Source organism: Lepidochelys kempii, chromosome 7, assembly GCF_965140285.1.
Source record: "Lepidochelys kempii isolate rLepKem1 chromosome 7, rLepKem1.hap1, whole genome shotgun sequence".
Taxonomy (NCBI): Eukaryota; Metazoa; Chordata; order Testudines; family Cheloniidae; genus Lepidochelys; species Lepidochelys kempii.
In genome coordinates, this window is record NC_136386.1 from 108,459,464 (window position 1) to 108,485,196 (window position 25,733).

The window sequence follows — 25,733 nt, forward strand, 5'->3', positions numbered from 1 at the left end:
ACATATGATTTGTTTTCTACCGCTTTACAAAAAGCTAGTATTTTTTGATTGCTGCAGTAGTACTGTGGTTGTTGTGTGAAGAAAGGAAAGGCTTCGGTCACTGAATTTAATTTCCAGCTCTGTCACAAACTTCCTGTGTGACCTTCAGAAAGTCACCTCATCTCAGTGTCTCTATTCCCTACCTGTAGAAAGGGTATAAAACAGACAATGGAATTGTCAGTTTCAATTGTAAGCTCTTTGGGTATAGGGATTGTCTCTTATTACATGTATAGAAAGTACTTATCAAAATGGGGCCTAAATATCAGTTGGGTCTGCTTTACTATGAACGATAATTTGGGCCTCAAGAACTATCCCACCTTGCCTCTCTATCTCCAGTGACAGCCCCCCTACCTCGGCTTTTTAAAGGAATATAATTGACTTGCATTACCTGGAACTGTCTTTTGCCCTCCAGAGGTTGGAAGGGAAAATGAGGAATACCAGGCATTTGTAGTCCCCTGAAAAAAGACCTAAAATCCTTAGATTTTCTGAAAGGATGGTATTTCCAAAACTGGCAAATGTTAGCATGAGGCAAATCAGGTATGTGTGCACATCCTGTGCATTCACAAACTGATGAGAAAATTGCCTGCCCTAATTAATGTATTCTTTTGAGCAGGAGGGGGTTAGTTTAAAAATAAGTCCTTCAAGTTCTTATAAAAGTACTGCAGAAGCTGTTAATTAAAGCTTTGTTTGGTGTTATATTTCAGTCAGTTGAACTGTCAGATTTTAAGGTTTTTAGTATTTTTCTAATAGTTTACAGTTTAAAATACACCTTTTTCTTATATCTGTATTAGATTTCCAAGTAAATACTCAGATTGATTTACCTGCATATGTAGCCTAAAGCAGTGGTTCTCAAACTTCATTGCACCTGACCCCCTTCTGACAAAAAAAAATTACTACATGAGCCCAGGAGGGGGGACCGAAGCCCAAGGCATGCTGTCCTGGGCTGGAGGGAGAGGGGGTGCAAAGCTACCCCAGGGCTTCTGCCTTAGGCAGGGGGCATGTAACCTTAATCGCCCTGCCCAGGGCTGAAGCCCTTGGGCTTTGGCTTCGGCCCCGGGCGGTGGGACTCAGGCTTTGGCTTGGGCCCCGGTCCACAGTTTGAGAACCCCTGGCCTAAAGTAAGCAGTTACAGAATGGTATTTTATCTTTGCATTAGAAAATCAAATCTAAAGAGATTCTTGGGAGAAAGTATTTTATTTCTGCTTAACTTGTTTTTAAACACAAGATGCAGAATGCAGTGTTTCTACAGCTCTACACAAATGATAGGTTGCCTTGCAGATGACAATGTGATGCTTAAAGATAGATTGAGTCAAGTTAAATCTCCTTGGCTATGTTTAGGTCTCCAAGATGAACAGATTTTCATGTCTAAAATCCTACATATTCATCATGGTGTTAATTTTTGGCAATAGATATACAAATCTTTTATTTCTGTGAGGGACAATAAAGTAATAGTTGGTAGAAACTACTACTTTGTTGTTCTTCCAGGATCCCTTTTTGATTCAGCATGCTTCTGTATTGCTTTCTGAAGGAAGGAAAATTGTTTGGATTTGCTGTTATGCTTAAGTAAGCTGTAGAAGGCTGTCTTTCCTTCATGTTGCAGGGAATATAGGTGATATCCATGGCTGTGGCGAGCCAAAGCGATTAGAAACTGAAGCTTCTGCAGGACATCAGCTAATATCCCCAAACTGCTCCCCTCCACTTGATCTAAACTTTCCGCTGCCAGGAGAGAAGGGCCCTGCATGTCTCGTAAAGGTAACCAGACTTTGGAGGTGATGACCAAAGTGTGATTGCCTCACTGAGGGATAGATTAGGGGTGGGAGAGAGAATCCTGAACCCAGAGCAGTTACAGTAAAACCTATGGTTTCAGAGTAACAGCCGTGTTAGTCTGTATTCGCAAAAAGAAAAGGAGGACTTGTGGCACCTTAGAGACTAACCAATTTATTAGAGCATAAGCTTTCGTGAGCTACAGCTCACTTCCTCAGATGCATCTGATATGCATACACGATATGCATCTGAGGAAGTGAGCTGTAGCTCACGAAAGCTTATGCTCTAATAAATTGGTTAGTCTCTAAGGTGCCACAAGTCCTCCTTTTCTTTTTAGTAAAACCTATATTATCTTGAATGTGTCCTCAATTAACAGCTGTCTTGTTTTCCTCTTCACTGCCCATAAGGGATATTAGAATTGCTAACATCAGTGCTAGTAGGTGTTAAAGCACATATATCCATAGCTGCACTTGGCAAAATGTGTTCTGTCAGTTCAAGACACCCAAGTGTAAGGATGATGTTGACTCATGGACCCTTGAGTAAGTTCAAGATGTGCTCTTCTAGCGGAAAAAGGTGTGATGAAGCAAGAGGGAAACAATGCAATGTTTGTTTTCACTTCATATTTGAAATAGTTTCCTGTTGATTAATACTTAATGCAGACTATGAAACTGCAAGCAAGTAAAACTCATCTATGCTGTTTCTATCCCATTCTTCAGCAATCCTATTCTACGTTTAGAGTTTCATCCTTTAATTAACAAGCGTAGAATATGGTTGTTTACCACTTTGGCAGAAGAAGGCAGATAATGTAAATCCTACAAAAGTAGAAAGTAATTTTTCCAATCTCACCTTCTTAAAAACTTATTTGGACAGCCTCTCTGCACAGAATCTCTTGAATCTACAGTTGTCTACTGAGATTTCTGCTCTTGTCTGACAATCCATGATGTCCTTGTTCTTGCAATAGATCATTCTGTTCTGTCTGCCTCCTTGTTTTATCATGCTATCTCTGTGGCAGGTCTATGAGAGATGGGATAGTTTCAAAGTCAACGATACTCTTGAGGTGTATGGCATTTTGTCTGTGGATCCAGTGCTCAGCATAGTGAACAATGAAGAGAGGTAAGGTTTAGGCTGTGATTCTGATCTGCAGGGATTATGAAGTTAAAAAGCAAAATGTGCTTGAATGGTTGTGCCCTAAAAATTAAGAAAGTGTCTAACCATTTGTCTGAGCATTATTCTAAAAATGCTTTTTGCCTAAATTAAAGGTAATGCTTGTGGAAGGTACTGGATTGACAGCCCTGGTAATTGAAGTCCTTTGTCCACAGAACAGGTACTGCATGAGCAATGGCTGTACATATTTCCCAGACAGCCCCATTATCAAACAGAGGTATCAAGTGTTAGTGCTGGAACAAATTTATAAAGAGGACAGGACCAAGAGATTTGAAGGAACTTCAGAATGATGTGTGGGAGTTAATGAGACATTACAATTAGCTTCTATAACAAAGGACAGCAAATGTACCTTTTTTTTTTTTCTCAAGTGCTGGATAATTTTTGGAACTAAACTGGAGAAATTTACTTCAGGACCAAGTAAATGGGTTGGAAAAAATTTAAAATACTTTTAGACTACCTATAAAAGTATAGCCAAAAGAGAGATGGTCCTGTAAACAGGCAGTGAAAATAACTGGCGGCATGGAAAGTCTTCCATATGAGAATATGAAATAATTAGGACTGTTTACTTCATACAGAAAATAAATAGGGGCATGATAGATGTATACAAAATACTGAATGGTGTAAAGAAGTTTTATCAGATGTTCTTATTTACCCTCTCAGAATACAAGAACATGAGAACCTCCAATTAAATTAAAACAGACTCAAAACTGATAAAGGAAAATACTTTCTTTTAATGTAATGCACTATTAATCTGTACATATCACTGCCACAGATTAGGAAGGTAGAGAGATCAAGAGGTTGGTAAAATCTAAAAAAGTGATTAGACTTCCATATAAAAAATGTTGAGTTATATTAGATAACATTTTTTAAAAATAGAAGGCATTCAAAGCCTAGTATCATGGTGCAAACCAACCACTAACTGATGAGATTTAGGAGGAAACTTCCCTAAAGAGCATGTTATTTTATGATTATCCACTTGGGTTCCTAGTGCCTTTCTCTGAATTATATTGTATTAGACACTTTTGGAGATAAGATATTTTATTCCTGGGGGAATTCTGTGCTAAAAGAATTAAAATTCTGTGCACAATATTTTAAAATTCTGCAAAATTTTACATATTTTATTTGTCAAAATAACACAATATAATTATGCCCCTTTCAATTATTTTGGTAATTTATTTCAAAATACTTGTCAGCAAGTATGTCTGTAACAATACAGACAATACAAAAGATTCAGGAATCATCTTTTGACAAATAGATTCCGTACTAAGCATATTAATACAGAAATTTGAGTAATAATTCCTTTAAACTACAATACAGAAATGAATTTCTGCACCCTTCAGAAGCAGCCCAAAGACTTGGGGAAGTCAGGGGTAACGAAGGAGCTGAGGGAGAGGGAAGTAATTGCTGGGACAGAGCCTGAGAGTGAATCTCGAGGTTGGATGGGAGAAGTATGGAACAGTTTTTTTGCGGGGAAGGGAAGGGTGGGGACGGATCGTTAGGGATTTGGGGAGCCTCCCCCATGTTGACTCTGGCTGACCCTTAGCCTCTCCCATTCATTCAAGCACATGTGCCCCCCGTGTGTCCCTCCACTCCCACACCCCGTTCAGCCAGGCATATCTGCACATGTCCCCATGTGGCCCTGCATCCCCCACTTTCCATTCAGCCAGGTATAGCTGCCTCTGTCCCCATGTGTCCTGCACCCTCACTCAGCCACCCCTTCTCCCCTCACTCCCATTCAACCCCTGGTTCAATGTTGTCATGCCACTAGTTCCTGTGCCTCTGCCCAGTCCGTCCCCCACCATTAGCCCTTCTGAACCCCAGTCTGTGACCCTGCCAGCAGCCCCATGTACCCTGCTCTGTCCATCCCCCTCATATCCCATGCCTCCTCACCTGGCCACACAAACGGGGTGCTTCCCCCTCCCTCTCTGCGGCTGGCTGCTCTGGTCTGTGAGCTAGTAGCCCTCTCTGCTGGTGCCACATAAGCTTCCCTTCGTCTCCCCATCAGAATCAATTATTCTGATCAATTATTCTGTCTCTGGGAAACATTAATTCTGTGCTTGCACAGTGTACAGAATTCCCCTAAGAGTAGATATTTGAGTGCATGGATCACAGGCGTCATCCAATATGTCAGTTTCTGTCATATTGATGCAGGTGTTCAGAGCCTTGATCCTTTGAAAACATTCTTTTTGGTATGTTACAGCCTTGATATTTGTGTTCTTGAGTAGAGCCAGGCAAGCTTGTAAAGGTAAACGAGCAAAGCCAGCTGTTTTTGTTCCTTTCCAACAGTAGGCTAAGGCCAGAGTGGTGGCTCAGTATGCCTAATCAAATGTATTTGACTGTTGACAACCAAACTACATTAAGACAAAATGGTGGAATTCAGCAAGGATTTTGAACTTGTTGCATGAAGTAGAAAGAGAAAAGAATGGTTACAGTCCTTTCAATGAAGAACAGATCTTGCCCAAAAGAAGGAGGAGAGGCTGAGAAGATTAGTAGGACTCTACCAAATTCATGGACTGTGAAATCAGACTTCCACTGTGAAATCTAGTTATTGGAGGGGTAGGGAAGAGGCAGGGCTGGGGATGCCTCAGCCAGGGGTTCCCACTGTTCAGCGGGCTCCAGCTGCTAGTCTGCTGGACTGGGGAGGGACTTGATTTCCTCTTCCCCTGGCAGCCGCTCTCGGGTGAGGGGATGGGAGATCAGACCCACCTCCAGGTACTTCCTCAAGCTGCAGGAAGCTCTGCAGCTGTGTTGCCTTCAATGTCCAGCTCTGAAGGCAGCGCAGAAGTGAGGGTGGCAATCCTGCGACACCCCCCCCCACACGCACGCACACAACAGCTTTGTGATCCCCTTCAGCCCTTTTGTGTCGGGACCCCCATGGTTACAAGCCCATCTGAAAATGAAATTGACCAATTTTAAAACCCTCTGACCATGAAATTGATCAAAATGGACTGTGAATTTGGTGGGCTCCTAAAGATTAATAATAGGTTATACAGCCTTTCGCTTCTGTCTCTGGTGCAAATCCAGTCCAAGTCAGTAGTGACTGAAGTTTGTTGCCATCTGATGTCTGTGTCTTTGTTCCAATGTCCAAAATTAAAAAAAACCTGAAGCTACTTTTGGAAGGCCTCAGAGACTGAGAATTGAATAGTCATGAGGTCTAACCTGTTCTCTCACCTCAAAGGGTGGTTTCTCCAAGTTAGGGTTGAGTCACACTGGTGGGAATTCTTGACTTTCATCTGCACTACATGTTCTGTGGCTATACAGAAAATTTAAGTGTCCAAGATTAATGATCTGGCAGCCTTCTGGAACTCTGTATCCACACAAGATAGACTTTACTTTACAAAGTTGCTTTATTTGCTGAAATGTTACAATGTCTGCATTGGATACCTGCTGAACAGAAACCTGTAAAGAATGTAAAGAATATTTTACATCTCTCATTTAAATGGTAGAATGATTTAGGGATTTGCCTCCTTTACAAAACTAAAGCCTGTACACTCCAAGTATTTTCAGAAATACAGAAGATGGCACATGTAAAAATCCAGTTTAGTAGTTTTATATTGTCAGTGTATAGGATTTTCATGTATTTTGTATTTATAGTCTTTTTATAGATACCTAAAATATTTCAATTAAGCTTTTATCATTAAAATCTATAATTTATATTAGTTTAAATGTAGTCTTCAGTAAATTGAAGCAGGGAATGGATGTCACTTGTGTTTATGTGTAACATTATTGGAATAGATTCCAGATTCATTTTGACAACAGCAGGGGCATTTGCATAGAATGTCTTTAAGCTCAGTTTAATTGTGATATTTACTAGGGAGAACTCATCATCACCACTTGATCCTATGGAATGTATGGACACAGTAGAAGAACAGAGAGTACATAGTCCTCCTGCCTCATTAGTCCCCAGAATCCATGTGATTTTGGCACAGAAATTACAGCACATTAATCCATTATTGCCTGCCTGCCTTAATGAAGAGGAGAGTAAAAGCTGTAAGTATCTGAACTGCGGAATGGAACCTTACATTATCACAGATTGGTTCACTCTGGACTGCATTGTACTACTCCATACTATAAACAAGTTATCGTTTGTTGGCAGGAAAATGCAGCAATGGTAGAGTCTGTTTAAGGCGGACTCAGAAGGGATGGGGCAGCTGCATTACTTTATACTGAGTTGCCTCAGACATGGTGATAAGTGTTTATTTTAGGAAGAGTTACTTCTGAAGTAGTCATGATTAGAGACTTCATTCTGTAAGTCTGAAAACTCGACTTACTATTGTACAAATTGCAAGATTTATTCATTTTCAAATGAGGAATCACTTTATTTTTGAAAACTTTACTTTTATTAAGGCTTAGCTAAACAGGTAAATCTGAAGTATGTAGACACATAGGATTACCTTGCGGATATAAAATATGTAATGAATGTCTGTACTATCAAGGAGCTTAAAGGGAGCTAAGTTTTAAAAAAACAAACAAAACAGAAAAACCAATTATGCAACTAGTTGCCCATTTGATTGTTCTTAAACATTCACCACAAACTGTGGCACGCGCTTCTGTTTTTCTGTTGTTTGTATTTTTCCTCTCCATCTGTGAACTTCCACAGCTCCTAAAATGACTGTCAAGTGGAGTCCTATATAGATATTATGTTTGACTCATCTTAAACATTTAGGAAGCTGTAGAAGGCTGTCGGTTTTGGAACCAAATGTATAATAGAACTTCCAATTAAAAATCTGAAAATGTTTCCAAGGGGATGTTGAGCAGATCATACTAGTCCCAAGTCAGCAGTTATTCGACAAATTGATGTATGGGTTTTTAATTCCTACTCATATTGGCATTTTAATTTTTAAAAAATCCTACTTTTGTTATGGCAGCTGTTATGTTGCATCCATCTGAGATGGAGGGCAGCTTCTTAAACATCATTAATCATAAAACTCTTGCTTATTTCACAATAATGTTTGAGAGTAAACTGCCATTTCTAACCAGAGCTAATTTTTTTTAGGCCTTGTTTTATGAACTATATTTTCTTCTACATAGACCACTTTTCCTATTTTATCATTAAAAATCTTGACTTTCAATGACATTAACATGCAAAATAGGTTACTTAAATATTTATATAAAGGTGGCAATTAACATTATGGAACAGCATTGAACATTAAATGATGTATCAGAAAAACAGTTTGGGGGTTAGAGCAAAGAAGCAGTGGGGAGCTAAATTTGATCATCCTTTGATTTAAACATTTCAGTTTTTGTTCGACAGAATGTAGCTCCTGTTCTTATTTTCATTATCTTCTCCCCCAGGAGCCTGTGGCAGGGATTGGAGGAGGGTTTTCTCTGTGATCAGATTGCAATAGTTGCACTGAACTTATGAACTGGGCTGGAAAAAACAATGCATAATTCCACAAGACAGACTTACCAAAATGAGGACATGAATGTAGCAGCAGCATAGATTTATGAATCAGTTTGCTGAGTGTGTAACTGCTGACTCAGACGGTATGATCTGCTCAGTATCATCTTGGGAATCCTTTCAGATTTTTAATTGAAAGGTGTATTATATGTTTGGCTTCAAAACCTGCAGCGAGTGTTTAAGATGTCATGTATGTCTATATAGAACTCCACTTACAGCAATTTTAAGAGCTGTGGAAGCTCACAGATGGCAGAGCCCAAGGAATAAACAGAATACATACAGATCAGAGTCCAAAAAACAAACCAAACTTACACGCAGTAGAGCCCATAGATCTGTGAATCTGTGCTGCTGCTGCTACAGTCACTTACTAATTTTGGTAAGTGTCTTGAGATTTGTGTCTTGTTTTTTCCAGCCCAGTTCGCATGTGGGAAAGCTGCGGCAATAACTTGCAGTTTGCCAAAAGTGGCAAGCGTTATTTTGTTTTGAGTCCCTCTAATGGAATTTAAAAAAAATCATGGATGCTAACAGATTCATGGTTTAAAACCAAAAAATGAGTCGGGGAGCCAGCTGGTCCAGGAGCCTGGCAGCCTTGAGGGTTCTCAGGGTCTAGGCTCTGTGGCAGGGAGCCTGGCAGCCCAGGCTTGAGCAGGCTTCTCAGGGTCTAGGCTCCTAGCTCTGCAGCAGAGAACGTGGAAGCCCTAAGAGCACCCAGTTGGGTCTGGGGAACCAGATGCCCTGAGTTAGCGAGCCCAGGTACCAGCTGGCCTGGGATTCTGGAAGCCCTGGAGTCCCCTATCCTGAGTCAGTCAGCATCGCAAGGCAGGCAGCATAGCATGACTGCCTCTGAGCCACAGACCCTGGAGGTTCTGGGTTTCTGACTCTAAGGAAATCAGCACATTTAGGGCTGCGCCCAGCCCTCGAAGTCTAGCAGCTGGTGGCTAAAATTGACATGATTCCTGTCAGATTTACTGGTGCCTATGAAATTATCCAGACTGGTCAGTTTTATGGCTGCTGCCAGATGCTGGGGAGGATATTTGGTTTCACAAACTCCAAACGTCCATGTGGTGCCAAAACAAACTGGGTTTATTTATTTATTTTTTTTTTCCTGGGTTAATAAAAACAGCTGTTTTTGTTCTTTTTTTAAATGAAACCAAGTTCTGAAATTTCCCCACAATATGGAAATTCTGAGTTGTGACCAACTTTGCTTATGGCCAACCCTGGTATGCCTGTGACTTGCTTTGTTGGCTGGTAGACTCTTTTGCAAAGCTGCTTAATTTGGTCTTTTGGGAGAGTCTTTACAGCTTTGTCTCCCTTTAAATCCTGATCCGTAAAGCACTGCCATCTCCAGTCCTGGGAAAGGCTGCGTACACCACATGCTTGGCTGGAGTGAAGGCATACAGAAGGGAAATGGGAATGAACCGCATCCTTGGAATAGTGAAGTGAAAGGAGAATTTTGTGTTCCCAATTCTTGCAGAGGGGCTATACTTGGATACATTGGTGCTTGCTGAAAAAATTCTAAGAAGCCGAAATATTAAATTTTTCCATTGACTGGTATTTTTGGTAACACTTTAAAACATAGCTTGGGCCTCTGCATTGAGAGGATTATGGATTGGTAACTGATTACTTCTCTTCCTTTGTTTTTGAGTATTCTTTAATGTTTAAAATCACTTTTGATTCCTTATTTGTTGAAAGTAGCTTGTTCCATATTGGTAAGCATAGTAAACCCAGGAGTGCAAATGCTGCCAGAGGAGATTAGACAGCATTCAAGCCAAACTCTGTTTGTATCAGTGTGAGATGCACCTTGATAAAATAAAAATAACTCTCTGAATACAAGAATTTATATGCTCCTGTAATTTCCAAGGAGCAAGGAGATAATATACCACTTCCTCTCAACTCATACTTTTTTCATAACTTTTATGAGCTTTTATATACCAGCAAGATAGGTACCTTTAAATACTTCAAATGGAAAACAACAGTCAAAAAACATTTCTGTTGTGATGCAGGAATGCACTATAATAATTCAGAATTAGTCTATTCTAATTGGGTGCATGTAACAGAGGCTGACAATGTCAGGTGGAACTTCTATGTACTTTACCTCTGTTTGCATAATATACCTTAGGATCTTCAAAATAAAATGTTTAAAATAAAATCAAGTAATGGCATTCAGATATTAAAGTGTGTGTGAGGGGGAAGGTAGGCATGCCATAGAAATCTGTATAAGTGAGGCAATAGTTTGGCTCTTCGTAGCTGTGATGTGACTGTCTGTGGCAAGAAAGGTTTCAGAGTAACAGCTGTGTTAGTCTGTATTCGCAAAAAGAAAAGGAGTACTTGTGGCACCTTAGAGACTAACCAATTTATTTGAGCATGAGCTTTCGTGAGCTACAGCTCACTTCATCGGATGCATACCGTGGAAACTGCAGCAGACTTTATATACACACAGACCATGAAACAATACCTCCTCCCACCCCACTGTCCTGCTGGTAATAGCTTATCTAAAGTGATCATCAAGTTGGGCCATTTCTAGCACAAATCCAGGTTTTCTCACCCTCCCCCCCCCCCCCCCACACACACACAAACTCACTCTCCTGCTGGTAATAGCTTATCCAAAGTGACCACTCTCCCTACAATGTGCATGATAATCAAGGTGGGCCATTTCCAGCACAAATCCAGGTTTTCTCACCCCCATACACACACAAACTCACTCTCCTGCTGGTAATAGCTTATCCAAAGTGATCATCAAGTTGGGCCATTTCCAGCCTTGGAGAGTGGTCAGTTTGGATGAGCTATTGCCAGTAGGAGAGTGAGTGTGTGTGTGTTTCCGGGGAGGGGGGTGAGAAATGGCCCACCTTGATTACCATGCACATTGTAGGGAGAGTGGTCACTTTGGATGAGCTATTACCAGCAGGAGAGTGCGTTTGTGTGTGTATGGGGGTGGGGGGGGGTGAGAGAACCTGGATTTGTGCAGGAAATGGCCCACCTTGATGATCACTTTAGATAAGCTATTACCAGCAGGACAGTGGGGTGGGAGGAGGTATTGTTTCATGGTCTGTGTGTGTATATAATGTCTTCTGCAGTTTCCACGGTATGCATCCGATGAAGTGAGCTGTAGCTCACGAAAGCTCATGCTCAAATAAATTGGTTAGTCTCTAAGGTGCCACAAGTACTCCTTTTCTTTTTGTGGCAAGAAAGGATAACTGAGATCATTAATGTCTCATTTATTGTTATCCAAATGACAAAAGTCTTGGGCCAAGACTTTAAAAACCAGGAGTCTAAAAGTCAGCGAGTTGCTGTTTACTTGGCTCTACAGAGAAGCGGCCCATTTGTTTAGGAATCTTATTTTAGATTCAGTTTTTGAAAATCTTGGACCAAATTTGTAAATTGTGCATATAGCTGGTCTATGTAACTATACTATTGCCTTCCTGCTCTCTCCGCCCCCAGTGTTTGTTACATCCCCTCATTCAGGTTAGTTTAGATTGTTCGCTATTTGGGGCAGGAACTTTCTTAGCACTGCATATCACCTAGCACACAGAGTGGTGCCCTGAGGCCTCCATCAGAGCAGAATGCAAAGATAAAACAATTAAGTTGCATGAAGTTATGGTCACCAGAGATCAGGAATGGTGTGGCAAAAAGCAAGATACAAAGGAGCACAGCAATAGAGCGTAAAACAACATAGTGAAGAAGACTGAGTTGGATTTGCGTAGTCTAGGAAAGAAGACCTATTTGGGTAAGATCACTCTAATTACATATGCTGTAAGTCTAAATAGAGGGCATTATTCCATCTCAAATCTGCAGAGCAAGGAACAATGTCCTGAACCTAAAAAAGGTAGGAAAAATCTAGGTGAATGCGGAAACTTTGCTCAGAGTAGAGTGCTGTTCTTTTCCACTCACTATTCCCAATGTGTGATATTGCAAGGTATGCCTCATTTGGAGAGGAGGGGGAACAGATGCAGGGCATTTCTGACACTTGTCTTCTGCTTTCTTGATAGTTGTGTCTAGTTTTATGATGGAACTTTCGCCACTTAGAGCAGAGCTGCTTGGATTTCTCACTCATGCACTCTTAGGAGACAGCTTGGCTGCTGAGTACCTTATATTGCATCTCATCTCCACAGTGTAAGTACGTAGATGCCTGCTGAGAACGCTTAGTGTATTTGTTTTTAAAAATATTATCTACTTATTTTTGCCAGTCTATCAGAGTCTATGAATAACTTCTCAGCAGAGATGGTATAAGTATTATTTATATTCCTTTGTGCCCAGGGAGGCTGCAGCTGAGGGGCCCCATTGTATTAGGCACAAATGCAGAGATTATTGTCCACAGTCCAAATAGATTTTAAAACAAGGCTAATTTCAAAGCTTAGTATCTTCCTAGCATTTGAGTTGACAAAGTCCCTCCCACTTCTGTTCTCTCCACCTTTTTTTATTCTGTCCTTCGATTAGACTAAAATCCTCAAGCAATATATATGTAACCAATGTGGATGTCATGTTTCCTATCTAATCTCTTTTCTGTGTGAGAGCAGACCTGCTATTACTACATTTCCATTAATAGTTTAGAGGAGTGGTTCTCAACCTATTTACCATTGTGGGCCACATCCACACAATATATATACTACCTGTACATCTATAAAAATAAAGTTTAGGATTTGTGTTATGATGGCAATACCATTCAAATCAATATAGTACCTTTCATTTCAACATTGCAAATGTCTACCAAGAGCATTTTAAATTCACAAAATAAGTCAAAACATTAACTGTGAAAACTAATTAATTGCCTGTAAGGGAGGCATGGCATATTGCCACCCTCATTTCTGTGCTGCTGCAGAGCCAGTTTGCAAAGATGGGGAGCTCTGCCTGGTGTGGGGTGCCTCCCTAGCCAGGGACGGTCTCCCATGCACCCAGCCCCTCCTCAGACTGCCCCCCCAACCAGGGAATGCCCCCAATCACCAACTCCCCTGGGACTGTCCCCCCGTCCCCCCCCCCCCCCGCAGCATGCAGAACCCCACTCCCCCTCAAAAAAAAAAAAATCCAAAAGAATGGGCTGGCACACATGCCTGCCCTGCAGAGACAGGGTGCCCTGTCCAGGGAAGAACAGCCTACCCAGGGACTGCTCCCCATACACCCAGTCCGCCATCCAGGGACTGCCACCGGTCCCCCTACCTAAAGTCGGTCTCCCATGCATTGGCAGCACCCCCCTCCTAGAGTTGCCAGGTGTCCAGTTTTCAACTGGAAAGTCCAGTTGAAAAGGGAACCTGGCAGTGTCTGGTCAGCATTGCTGGACACTAAAAATCCAGCTACCGGCCTCTACCACCAGAGGATGGGAAGAGCAGCAGCTGCTGTTACAGCCTAGAATAGTGGTTCTCAACCTATTTACCATGGTGGACCTCATATGCAGCTCTCTGTGTTATGTGGGCTGCATCCACACAATATACAACCTGTATAACCCTGAGGGTGTCATATGGGCTGCAGCTGTGTGCTGACTAGACCGCAAGCAGCCCATGGGCTGCAGATTGAGAACCCTTGTCCAAGAGGAACTGCTCTCTGCTCAGCTGCTGACTCCTTATGGAGAGAACTTGCTGGCTGGCTCCGGGACCTGGCTACAGCCTCCTCAATGATGAGGTGGGGTGGGGGGAGGAGAGCGGGAATCCTGTCTGCCCTACTGTGCACCAATGTCTCCAGCCCCTTGCTCCGGGGACCAATCACCCCCCTCCACCCTGTCGTGCTCCAATTGCCCCCAACCCCTCACTCCATGGAGCAACCCCCCCATCTCCCCTGTGTCCCGATTTGGGCAGCCTGGCTCTGCAGGTGGCAAGTGAATCCGGGGGGGCGGGGTGTGTGTGTTAGGGGAAGAGGTGGGGTGGTGGCAGGGCCGGGCCTCTGGGAAGGAGCGGCACAGAGATGTCCTGTTTTCAGCAATTAGAAAGTTGGCAACCCTCCCTGGTGCCCCTGCACCTCCCTCCCTTCTGCCCTAGCCCCCTGCACCTTCCTTCCCGCACCCGCTGGTCTCCTCCTTCTGCTGCACCTAGCTCAGCCATGAAGCTTGCCCTGCCTCGTGCATCCGTGGCCCTAGTGCCAGGGAGCCTGCTACAGCTGGTGTCACTGGACGCGCGATCCTGCAGGGTGGGGGAGCACTGAACACCCTAACCTCCTGCTGATTCTGCAGGGCCCAATCCTGCTGCGGGGGAGGGCCTGATGTCACTGGGCCCCATCCTGCACCACCCCATTTTTGCGCACACACACCCCTCCACTTACTCTGTGCCTGGCGCAGGTGCCCCTCCCGCCTTGCCCTAGTTTCGGTGCTGAGCATGTCACAGCTCTGTGCAGATTGGGCCGCAAGTGGCCCATGCATTGAGAACCACTAGTTTAGAGAATGACTGACATTTTTCTTCTGATTTATTCTTGTTCATTAAAAAGTTAGGTACATTTTCAGAAACTCCTAGTGATCTTAATTGCCCAACTTAAGATGCCTTAAAAAAGAACCTGAACACTAACTCTCTGAAAGTCAGACCCCTGTCAGGTATGTCCAGTTTAACACCCAAAATCATGAGCCACCCTGGAAAATGTGGACCTATATGTATGCACCTGAGAGAAAAAGCAGTCTGAGTGTAGACGTTGGGTATGTTGCACAGAACAGCCAAACATCTGAACAGCCAAATGTGTTGCGGGTGTCATACCTGCCCAACGACCTGGCCAATTTTCCAGTAGCTTATTTGAAGATCAGGAATTTCACCCTAGTACCCAGCATATAGGAAACCTGAATATATGGTAGGCCTAGTAAACTTCATAATGGCATAAAGTCTGCTTGTGTAAATAGAACATTTCATGGTCTAAGTGGAAATCTGTTTTCATGGTTGTTCCAGTGAGTCTCTACCATTCCACCCCTTTGTGGCATTTTGTGGTCAAGCAGACATTCAGCCTCATTTTTCCAGCCAGTCTTCTGATGGTCTGTCCAGCCTGCAGTGCCTTCTGAGTTGCAGAAATGACTACTACATCTGCTGTCTCTGCCTGTCATTTCCAACTAAGCAGGAATCCTTTTTAAGCTCCTTAGCCCCTTCCTGCCTTGCGTGGAAGAGTGTGCGCCCCATTACATTAGTCATAATTAGTCCAATCTCTCATGGTTCTGTCACTGATCTACTGAGCTACTGTCTTGCCCCACAGAAGTGGTCTTTTTAGGTCTTGGTTAGTTAAAGGTCATAGATAAGTTGATATGAGATTCATTTTTACATGTGCCAGCCATCATCTGTTTATAGTGTGGTAGCACCCCGTATGTTCTAGTCCTGTGTAGACACACAGGAAGACAGTCACTGTCCCCAAGAAAGAAAACAAAGATGTGTGAAAAGGAGTGACGTTTAAGCAAAGTGATAAGGGTGATGGTTCACACACAGCTTGTGGCTCTTTTTATGGGTGTATTTTGATTCTAAAAAGTTTTTAGGACTTACCAGGGGTGCAGTCCCTGTATCAAGTGTTCAGCTGATCCATCTTTCTTTTTTTTTTCTAGCTATGCGAGAAGAGATGTGCTTCCTCTGGGAAAATTCACCGTGAACTTGAGTGGCTGTCCAAGAAATAGCATCTTCACAGAGCACATATACCGCATTATCCAGCAGCTCGTTCCAGCAGTAAGAATGGCATTAATATGCTTTAATGGATTTATGATTGTGCAGTGATTTTTAGCTTTAATGTTACTGTATTTTTGAAACAAAACTTAAGTTCAGTTTGAGGCAGGCTCCTGGTGCCTGGATAAAGGATAGCCCAAAAACTAAAATGGGGGTGGAACTTTCATCTGAGAGAGCACCTAGATTTCTCCCCCCCCCAGTGACGACAAATTCCTGGAAGGTATTTTGCAGAGAAAACACAGTAATTTGAAAAGGGACCATATTGACTGGTAACTTACAGTACTGCAACACATTGTACTGATATTCCCGTAGCTATATATAACTATATTTTTAAAAACTTAACTCGCCATAAAGTAGTTTGCCTTTGAAATCCTTTTTCCCTTTAAGAGCTTTGGAACTTGTGATTACATATATTGACTGTGTATTTCATTTAATTGTCCTTATAATTTTGTACCTATTATGGGATTCTAAACTTAATGATCTTATTAAAGCAGGGTACTTTTACCTAACAAGTGGAGGAGCGGGGATTTGCCTCCTTAGCTAATAATTTCTTTGCTCTTCGCAGGCCTATCGTCTGCAGATGACCATAGAAAACATGAATCACTCACGGTTTATCCCACACAAGGACTACACAGCTAACCGCCTAGTCAGTGGAGTATTGCAACTGGCCAGTAACACTTCCCTCGTGATAGATGAGATGCTGCTTGAGCAAGGACAGCTGGACACAACAGGTAGGCAGTGCTTTGTATTCTTGTCCTCCCTGTAAAACTTTGACCTAATACATTACAGTAGACTGAATTAGTACATTTCAAGACATACAGTGATGTTAATTATGTGGCAATAGTTAAACCTTTTAATACAGGTCTTCCACTGTTAAGCTGTGTGGGGGAAAAACCACCTTGTCCATGAATATCACAACTGATTCATGTATCAGACTAGCTTGCTGTCAGTCTGTGGCCTTGTTGTATGAAGTTGCGTGCTTGATCACAGTTCAACAAGGCAGTTGTATTTTATTTCTCTTATTACTGCTTTACTGTCAGGAAGCATCTGGCTATTTTGTTTTATTTAAAATATTCTAGGTTTCAGGTAAAAACTGGTAGCTTTAAATAGAGCTCCTAGAGAGGGTGAGAAAGTCATTAGGAATCTTTTCACCTGTAGGTGAACGGTTAAAATCGAGGAAAGGGTGCAAATGACCATTGTGAAATGAGCTGTTACTGCTCAGTCTGATTTCTTAGTTTATCGGTATTTGCATTGCAAAGACTTCTTTGGCACTCTCAATAGAAAAGGCCAGAAATTAAATGAAGCTGTAACCTGAGCTACTGTCTTGCCCCACAGAAGTGGTATTTTTAGGTTTTGGTTAGTCACAAGTGGAGCGGTGTGGGCTACCTTATGTTTCTGCCATTTCGTATAGCACCTTTCCTGTAGAAAACAGAACAACCCCTGGTTGCATAGCTGACACCTTTGAGCACTGAAGTCACTTAGGTTTTTTTTTCCCATTTGAAAAGTGAATGCTGTGTAGGAGCAAGAAGTAGTTTTCATTTGTGTGTTATGGATTTCCAAGATTTATCTTGTAAACTGTGACTTGTTCTGTGTATCAAAGAAATGTAGGACTGGAAGGGACTTTAATAAGTCATTTAGTCCAGTCCCCTGCACCAAGGCAGGACTAAGTATTATCTAGACCATCCTGACAGGTATTTGTCTAACCTGCTCTTAAAAACCTCCAAAGATGGAGATTCCACAACCTCACTAGGTAATTTGTTCCAGTGCTTAACTACCCTGACAGAAAGTTTTTTCCTAATCTCTAATTTAAATCTCCCTGGATACAATTTAAGTCCATTGCTTCTTGTCCTGTTCACAATGGATAAGGAGAGAAACTTATCACCCTCCTCTTTATAACAACCATTTATGTATTTGAAGACTGTGATCATGTGTCCCCTTTCAGTCTTCTCTTCTTCAGACTAAACAAACCCAATTTTTTCAACTTTTCCTCACAGATCATGTTTTCTAGACCTTTAATCATTTTTGTTGCTTTCCTCTGGACTTTCTCCAGTTTTGTCCACTTGTTTCCTGAAGTGTGGTGCCCAAGCTGGACACGGTATTCCAATTGAGCCAGAGTAGAGTGGAATAATTACTTCTTGTGTCTTGCTTACAACACTCCTTCATATAAAGCAATGAATCACAACCTAGACAGAGAGGGAAGACTTAAGGTGAGCTTTGAAGAAAAGTTATTTGACAGCTGGGAGTGAGGCAGCAGATGAGGGTTCAGGTAGCTGGGATATACAATTGGGGTGCTTTTTCACTTTTCTCCCCCCTCCATCTTCCGGGTTCAGGTAGGGGACATCAGGTTGGAACACAAAGTCAGATAAGTGAAGCGAGCAAAAGCAATGTGTCTACAAACCCACAGGGGCCAATTTTGAGTTGGATTACAGGTGAATAGGAAGCCAGTGAAGGTGATTATATTAAAATAAAAGAAGCATCCTAATCCGCCTTATATAACAAGGGTACCTTATCCCTCCTGGAGCTTGTGACACCAAAAACTGTCCTGATGCACGATCTTAAGTTCCGCTGTTAAGAAATGCTCTAGTGAGTCCATACCTGTTAGACCTCTTTTCATCTTCTTTACAAGCCATAACAGTGGAATAACCGTGAACCATAAGTGTTCATTTGTATATTTCGAAGAGTTGAGACCAAAGGCCAGACAGAATATAGACAATTTGAAAACTGTACAGAAGTAGCCAGTTTTAGATTTCAAGTTGATACTATGTTGCTGTAATTAAGGACTAAGGAATTGAGAGGGGAAAGAATCCCAAAAGAAGGAAATTATACACAGCTTGCCATCCTTTTTAAAGAGTATTTAATGACTGTCTGCTGGACTGAAAGATACAAAGCACAGTAGGTGGTGGTGTTCAGGAGAAATCTGATTTTTATTAGCTGGATTTCACTATTTCAACAAACTATCTTTAAATGAAGTTTCAATTCCATTTTTTAACTTTTTTTTAAGTCTTTTCTGGTTTGACTTTTTTTTGCAGGGTGGGAAGGAACTTACTATAATTTTTTTAATAAATGGGTTTGTTTGATTTTAATCACTCTACCAGTAGTCTGGAATAACTACAGATTTTAGTCAGTTCCTCTCTCCCCTTTAATCTTTCTGCTGTTCCTCATTTTAGTTGGCCAGTCTTCACCTTTTATGTAATGAGGCGTTCTTCTCTGCTTGGACTTCAAAAAGTGATTTGTTCTCTTATCCAGATGTAAAGTGGCAGTGTATTGCCATCGTAAAAGTAACGTACAAAGAAATAGAGGGGAGTGCTGTAGAGAATCTGTCAAAAGCTGGTTTGACAGCCCTGCAGAGTGAAGTTGTACTTAGAATTGGAGCAACAGGGTCAGCTACAGTGGAAGCTATCCCACATCTACGAATGGGCCTGAGTACAGAAGAGTATTCCACTTTAGGGTGAGAGAATAGTTCATGCCTGGTGAGTTGTGGTAGTGTGTTTATGATGTGCTATCAGTTCTCTAGGTTCTGGTCAAAAATCACCAATTATTTTCACGTAAGCCCTTGGATCTGTCTTCACATTGCACTACTCCTCATGGTATCTGAGGATCTTTACTGTACTGGTCACTATAGGCCTGCAGGTGAAGAATCTAACCAGTGACAGAGTAAAAAGGCTCTAAAGCTCATCACCAATCCCCTAAGCCATACAGTCTTCCAGAACTTCCCAAGGGACAGTAACACCATCATGCCAGGTTTCTGTAACTGACTTTTTCATTTTAAAGAGTGGTTTGTAATCATAGATTAACATTGTTCTCCGTTTCTGTGTATTTCATTTGGCAAAACGTGGATTATTCTGCTGTTCCTAATGCAATTTAAAAGTAACATGATCACTTAATTGAGCAGCAGCAAGATCAGAGATGCCTACTTTGAGAATAGCTTACTGCAGTTACACAGCCAGTTGTGGAGAACAAATTGTGGTTTGAGTGTCTCATGAAAATGTCTGTCAAATTCGCTCAGCTGCTTAGGACGAATGCAAGTGCACTATGATACACATGATCAGCATTTGGATTCCAAAACTTGCTGGGTTTCCTTGATGCGATGGAATTGTCACTCCAGCAAATACTGCCACTTCTTTCCATGCTAAAAGCTGCTTCTGTCTGGCTATTATGATATTCCTGAATGTTGGAAAGGAACTTCTTCCATCATCTAAACCTGCTGGAGAGGGTAGCCTCAGCATATGGCCTCTTGAAGCTAGGAAAGTAGGTGTCTTCCTCAGCCAGTTCAGTTATTTCTATACATTAAAAGTCCAGTATCTCACCTCTCCTTGGCTAGAAACTGGAGCTTTATGCCATTGCCAGTGGTGCTGGATAAGCACTCCTGATCTTGAATGGTCCTGGGATATGACTTGAAAGATTTGTGTGTGGCTTGTTTGCGGGGTGGGGAGACAGGTTGGTACAGAAAAGTTATGGTTCTGAGCCTCGTCTGTTTAAACTCTAGGGCCCTGATCCTGCACCCTTCAAGTCAATGTATTCGAGAGCTGAGCCAGCAGTGTCTATGGTATCCTTATGGCTATAAGACAAAAAAGTCAGAACTTTTAAGTACATTTCTAAAATATACAGAATGCACAATGGTGCGGTTTGGAATAGAGCATTAGCCATATTAATTTGGGATGTCCTGAATTACTCATTTGTAAGTAAGGTACCCATTCCAATCTCATGCTTAACTCTTTCTAATAACTACAGCCTTATTCCCTCTAGCAAATTTTGCATAAATATTTCTACATGTTTATAATCTGATCTTTCCCATAAACTACACTAATATTAGGGCTGGTCAACTTTTATGCCTGAAATCCTTCAAAGGCTCTTGATTTTGTTTAGCACGTCAGGTTCGTTTAGTAACCTAGTTGTTTCCACTGTGACCAAGTAATAGTTTCTGCTAACTGCTAATTAAAACCTGAATGAAAAATCAATTTCAACTCTGCCGATTGTTTACATCCAGCTGTCAGCATCTGTTTTCTTGCTTTTTCTAGGTGTACATAATGTGACAGCACTGGGTAACCTGATAACTTGGCAGAAGGTGGATTATGACTTCAGTTACCACCAGATGGAATTCCCATGCAATATTAATGTACTTATCACTTCAGAAGGCAGATCACTTCTACCGGTATGGCAAGGTCTTCTTAAGTTGGGGGATAATTACAGTTGATAGCTGCTTAATGAAAACTGAGCATGCCATTTCCAGAAATGTCAGGGAGATGATCTTGTTGCCGTGAGCTGCCTGGGCAGGCTGCTGACCTGGCTTACAGTGCTCCAGCTAGTGCACCTAGAAAACCTGTGTTTAGTGACAGTGGCCTGCAAAAAAAATTATTTGGTGAAAGGAAAAACTGACATTTTTCTCAGTGGCTGCGTGCTGCAGAAATGGTAGCAAGAGGATGAAAAATTATTAGAGTATATGGGTAGTCCTGGTAATGGAAAAAGATTGTAGATCCAGATTTATTATTAGATAGCAATCCCATTCCAGTGCAATAACTGCCCTGTTTGTGGTGGAGAGATCCATCTCACATTCATACTAAAAAGACTATGAATTCAGCTTATATTTATGTATGATGGATTATGGAGGTGTCTACAGCTGCTAGTACACAGTATGATTAGTTGTTCAAACAACTTGTCTTCACCCTTTATGTACTGAGCGTTTGCTCTCTTGGCTGTTTTAAAATTGTGATATTGATTTCTCTTCAAAGCAAAAGTGTTCCCTCCCAAAGAAGGGTGATTAAAACAGCAAGAGATTTCAGACTGGGAGCTCTTCAGGAAAGAGGTTTTCATTTATTATTAAATGGTTGATATTAAACTGATTTTTATCCTGTCTTCGACAACACTGGATGACACTGACTTCTACTGCTGTACTGAAATCATAAGTGTCTTACTGGAATGGAACAGATGTGAATGGGGAAAGGGATGATGTGCAACCCATCTTGTTTTTCAGTCAGACTGTCAGGTCCAGTTACAGCCACAGATAATTCCACCAAACATGGAGGAGTATATAAACAGCCTTCTCACAGCAGTGCTACCATCCATGCTGAACAAATTCCGCATCTTTTTAAGCTTGCTGAGGCTGTTGGATTACAGCATATCTGATGAGGTGACCAAGGTATGGAAGGCTTCTCTTATACTAACACCTTTATATAACTTCTGCCGTCCACTAGGGAGAAGTAATTCTGTAGAAGCTGGAACAGCTGAAATACTACTTTCCTATTAGTAATTGCACTTAACTCCGTGTGGTATTAGACTCCTTTGCAAGGGACAGGGGATGCATTTTGTTTTGGGTGGACTCCTATCCCTAAGAAGGGTTGCTGATGTTCCGAGCACCTCAGCAAAAGGCACAAAACTATGGCTCTTACAATTGGCAATTTGTGAAAACTTTATCCCCTTTGAAAAATCCGAGACTTGATTCTAAGGAAGCTTCACAACCTTTTTCTTTCTGAGGCCCCCGCCAACATGCTGTAAAAACTCCACAGCCCACCAGTGCCACAAGTGTTTTTCTGCATATAAAAACCAGGGGTAGCAAGCAGGGCAACTGCCCAGGCTTTGGCTTGAGTCCTGGGTGGCAGGGTTCAGGGCCCCAGAGAGTAACAGCTTGGCAGACCCCCTGAAATCTGCTCACAGCCCCCAGGGGGCCCCGATCTCCTGGTTGAGAACTGCTGTTCTAAGGCACCTTCTGAAGCAGGGCCCCAGAGAGCAACCATTTTACTGCCTTTTAGGCAGAAGTAGCTCTGTAGCTTCCCCAGCAAGCAAGGCTGAAACTAGCCTCCCTCCTTGGAGTTATACAAGTCTTGCAGGAATTTTATAATCTCAGGAAACTAGGAATATTCTTCATGTAGCCCTAGTGCTGTAGCTTTTTTGAAGTATCTCCTCTATTGCAATATATTGTGTTCACTGCAAGAAGCTAAATTCTAACTACCTATCAATGTATTGTCTTAATTCAGGCAGTAGAGGAAGACTTTGTAGAAATGCGTAAGAATGACCCTGAGAGCATAACCGCTGATGACCTTCACAGAACTCTGCTTGTAGCAAGGTGCGTAGCCTTATAACTAGTGAATCTGCTTTTTTCACTTGTGATAGCTGCATGTAATTTCCTCCCAGTGACACTTGTATAATTGTTTGGCTACCTCTTCAAACTATTTCAGTATGTGGGAGGGTTGAAGAAAATAGCATAGGCAGGAAGAGCAGGGACAAGTTAAGTCCATTCCCCTAGATGGGCTAGTTGGCCACTTCTTATACAGCCAGAACTATTCTGTGGCCACTGAACAGTGAGGCAGACTCTTCCTCCCTACTCCCATGTCAAGGACTTCTGCTTACCTCCCATTTGGGGCTTCGCCACTTTTGAGTGTCCCAGCCTGCTCCCAGTACCTCACTGGAAGGTTGAAATGAGAATGTGGGAGATGTTCTTGCTAGTAAGAGAAACTATTAAATACATCTTCCTGTTTTTAGTTCAATAAGAGGTTCTAAAGCACTGACTGCTGGGATAAAGGGGTGGGGGATGAGTGTTGGTTCGTAAGGACTGCTGACTGCTCAGTTCTGTAACTTTCTGCTGTAGTAGGGCTATTACTTTCTTTCTCATGGCAAAGCTTAAGAGGGAATCTGTATGAATTCTGCTATTTAACTTATACTACTTTTGCCCCCAGGTTTCTGTCTCTCAGTGCTGGGCAGACAACGCTGTCAAGAGAGCGGTGGCTAAGAGCAAAACAGCTGGAAGCATTACGTAAAACCAGGCTCCAGCAACAGAAGTGTGTCAATGGAAATGAACTTTAATAATTCCTCCTATTATTTTGCTTACCTGTGACTATGAAAATGAGGTTTGTCCTAATCATAAGTGGAGCCAGCACTAAGAATGGGGTACTGTTTATTCCACAGTTTCTTGTAGATAATTTATACCAAAAAATTATGGACACTTACCCTTGAAACCTGAACCCATTTAGTTTATATGGGGTTCAGTAAGCTAATGCTGAAACTTACTGATTTTATGAAATTTTTTGGAGCTTGTTTTGTAATTGAGAATTAATAACGAGCAACTTGTTTGATATTAAAAGTTTAATACTGAAATTGTGTAAACGCATTTCCTTAAGTGTAAAGTCAAGTCTGATCACAGGTTCTAGAGGCACAGTAGGGTTGACTGCTTCATAAGATGCAGGTCATTCCACTCACAGCCTTTGGCTCTTGCACTGCAGCAGGCTTATGTATTTAAATCATGTGACAAGAACCAACCCATATTTTTTACACTGAGGGAAAAAAGCCTCAGATGTAGATTGCAACTACCATGGTTGCTGCTTGAACAGGCTTATTCTAAGATAAATATCTGTAAAACAGTTTACCAAGGAGAAGAACTTCTGTATTTCAACTTTTACACAACTTACCTGACTCAAGCACATCCTGTAAAAAGGACAAAGTTAAAAACAAATAGTGGAACAGAGCAGTGAATAGGCAGTATGCAATCTTCATCAGCAGAAAATGGAAAGGGCATTACTTTCTAGACCACCTGGAGAAGCCAGAATCCCTTGTCCCTCTCGACCTAGTAATAAACTTCTAGTTTTTTCAAATGACATATCAAATACATAACACCCAGATGGTGGTACAAGTTACATTTTTTATTCTTGCACAGTCAATCCAGTGTTTAAAAAAACTGGCATAACTACCTCTCAGAGAGCTTCCATTGATAATCTTACAAGATGGGACAGTACTTCATTTTGAAACCCTACCTGGCAACATGGAGTCTCCTGTAGCACTCATGTGAGACAGATTAATGGAAAGGGCTGCTTTTCACTTAATCATGGTTGAGTGGTGCTTACAAGTTAAGTGCTAAATTTCATGTAGTTGAAAAAGTGTGGCTAGTACTGACCAAGTATATGCTACATCATCCATTTGCCTTTGGGAGTATAAACAATGAAATATACCTTATCAACTGCAGTGCTATTGCTAATGTGTATATAAGGAATAACTTTATACCTAATCTATAACTCTGTTAGGTTTAACCATGAAGCTTCTAAGACATGAGATGATGGGATTGCAGTTCTGAGTGAAGGAGGTGACCATGGTCCTGTGAGATCCGATCTGGATTAAGTGGCAGTGCTCTCAGAGTGTCCACAGACCTCTCCAGAAGCATGGAGTACCAATGTTATCTTGGCCGCACTGGGGCCAGGATGATCACATCTGCTCTTTCTCTGCAGATCTTGAGCAGCACTTTGTGGATGAGTGGGATCAACAGGAAGGCATACATGAGGTGGTCCCCCCCAAGGTAGCTGGAATGCATCTGAGATGGAGCCCCAACTGTGTTTCTGGAAGGAGCAGAATGCTGGACACTTCCTGTTGCTCCTGGCAGCAAATAGGTCCACCTGGGGAAAGCTCTATCTGTGGAAGATGGAATGTAAAACATCCTGACCACTTGTGGTTGAGAAACAACCTGCTGAGACAGTCTGCAATCTCATTCTGCAGGTCTGGGAGATAGGACACCTCCAGGTGAATAGAGTGGGTTATACAAAGATCCAAAACCTGGAGAGCTTCCTGACAGAGAGGGGAGGAGCAGGCTCCACCCTGTTTATGTAAAACATGGTAGTGGTATTGTCAATCAACACAGCCATGCAGTGACCTTGAAGTCTGTCACTCATCTCACTGCTCTGAGCTCCTTTATATTGATGTGGAGCAAGATCTTAGACTACAATCACCTGCCCTGCATCTGTAGATCTCCTAGGTGGGCCCCCAGGTCTGATGAGTCTGTTACC

At 42.0% G+C, this 25,733-nt stretch overlaps 1 protein-coding gene across 4 annotated transcripts in view; it reads left to right on the plus strand.

Moving 5' to 3' along the window:
* MCMBP (minichromosome maintenance complex binding protein) overlaps window positions 1-24,060 on the plus strand; it is a 33,152-nt gene extending 9,092 nt beyond the window's left edge. For 2 of the 4 annotated variants that reach the window (XM_073354211.2, XM_073354213.2), the window contains exons 7-16: window positions 1,640-1,791; window positions 2,816-2,916; window positions 6,782-6,957; window positions 12,355-12,478; window positions 15,858-15,975; window positions 16,538-16,703; window positions 20,991-21,124; window positions 21,944-22,108; window positions 22,944-23,032; window positions 23,643-24,060. In XM_073354211.2, coding sequence (XP_073210312.1) covers window positions 1,640-1,791; window positions 2,816-2,916; window positions 6,782-6,957; window positions 12,355-12,478; window positions 15,858-15,975; window positions 16,538-16,703; window positions 20,991-21,124; window positions 21,944-22,108; window positions 22,944-23,032; window positions 23,643-23,769 — 1,352 coding nt within the window. In that variant the 3' untranslated portion in view covers window positions 23,770-24,060. Of the gene's footprint in view, window positions 1-1,639; window positions 1,792-2,815; window positions 2,917-6,781; window positions 6,958-12,354; window positions 12,479-15,857; window positions 15,976-16,537; window positions 16,704-19,218; window positions 19,443-20,990; window positions 21,125-21,943; window positions 22,109-22,943; window positions 23,033-23,642 lie in introns of those variants that run through there. The other 2 variants (XM_073354214.2, XM_073354215.2) reach the window with 2 other exon arrangements.
* The last annotated feature ends 1,673 nt before the right edge of the window (window positions 24,061-25,733 follow it).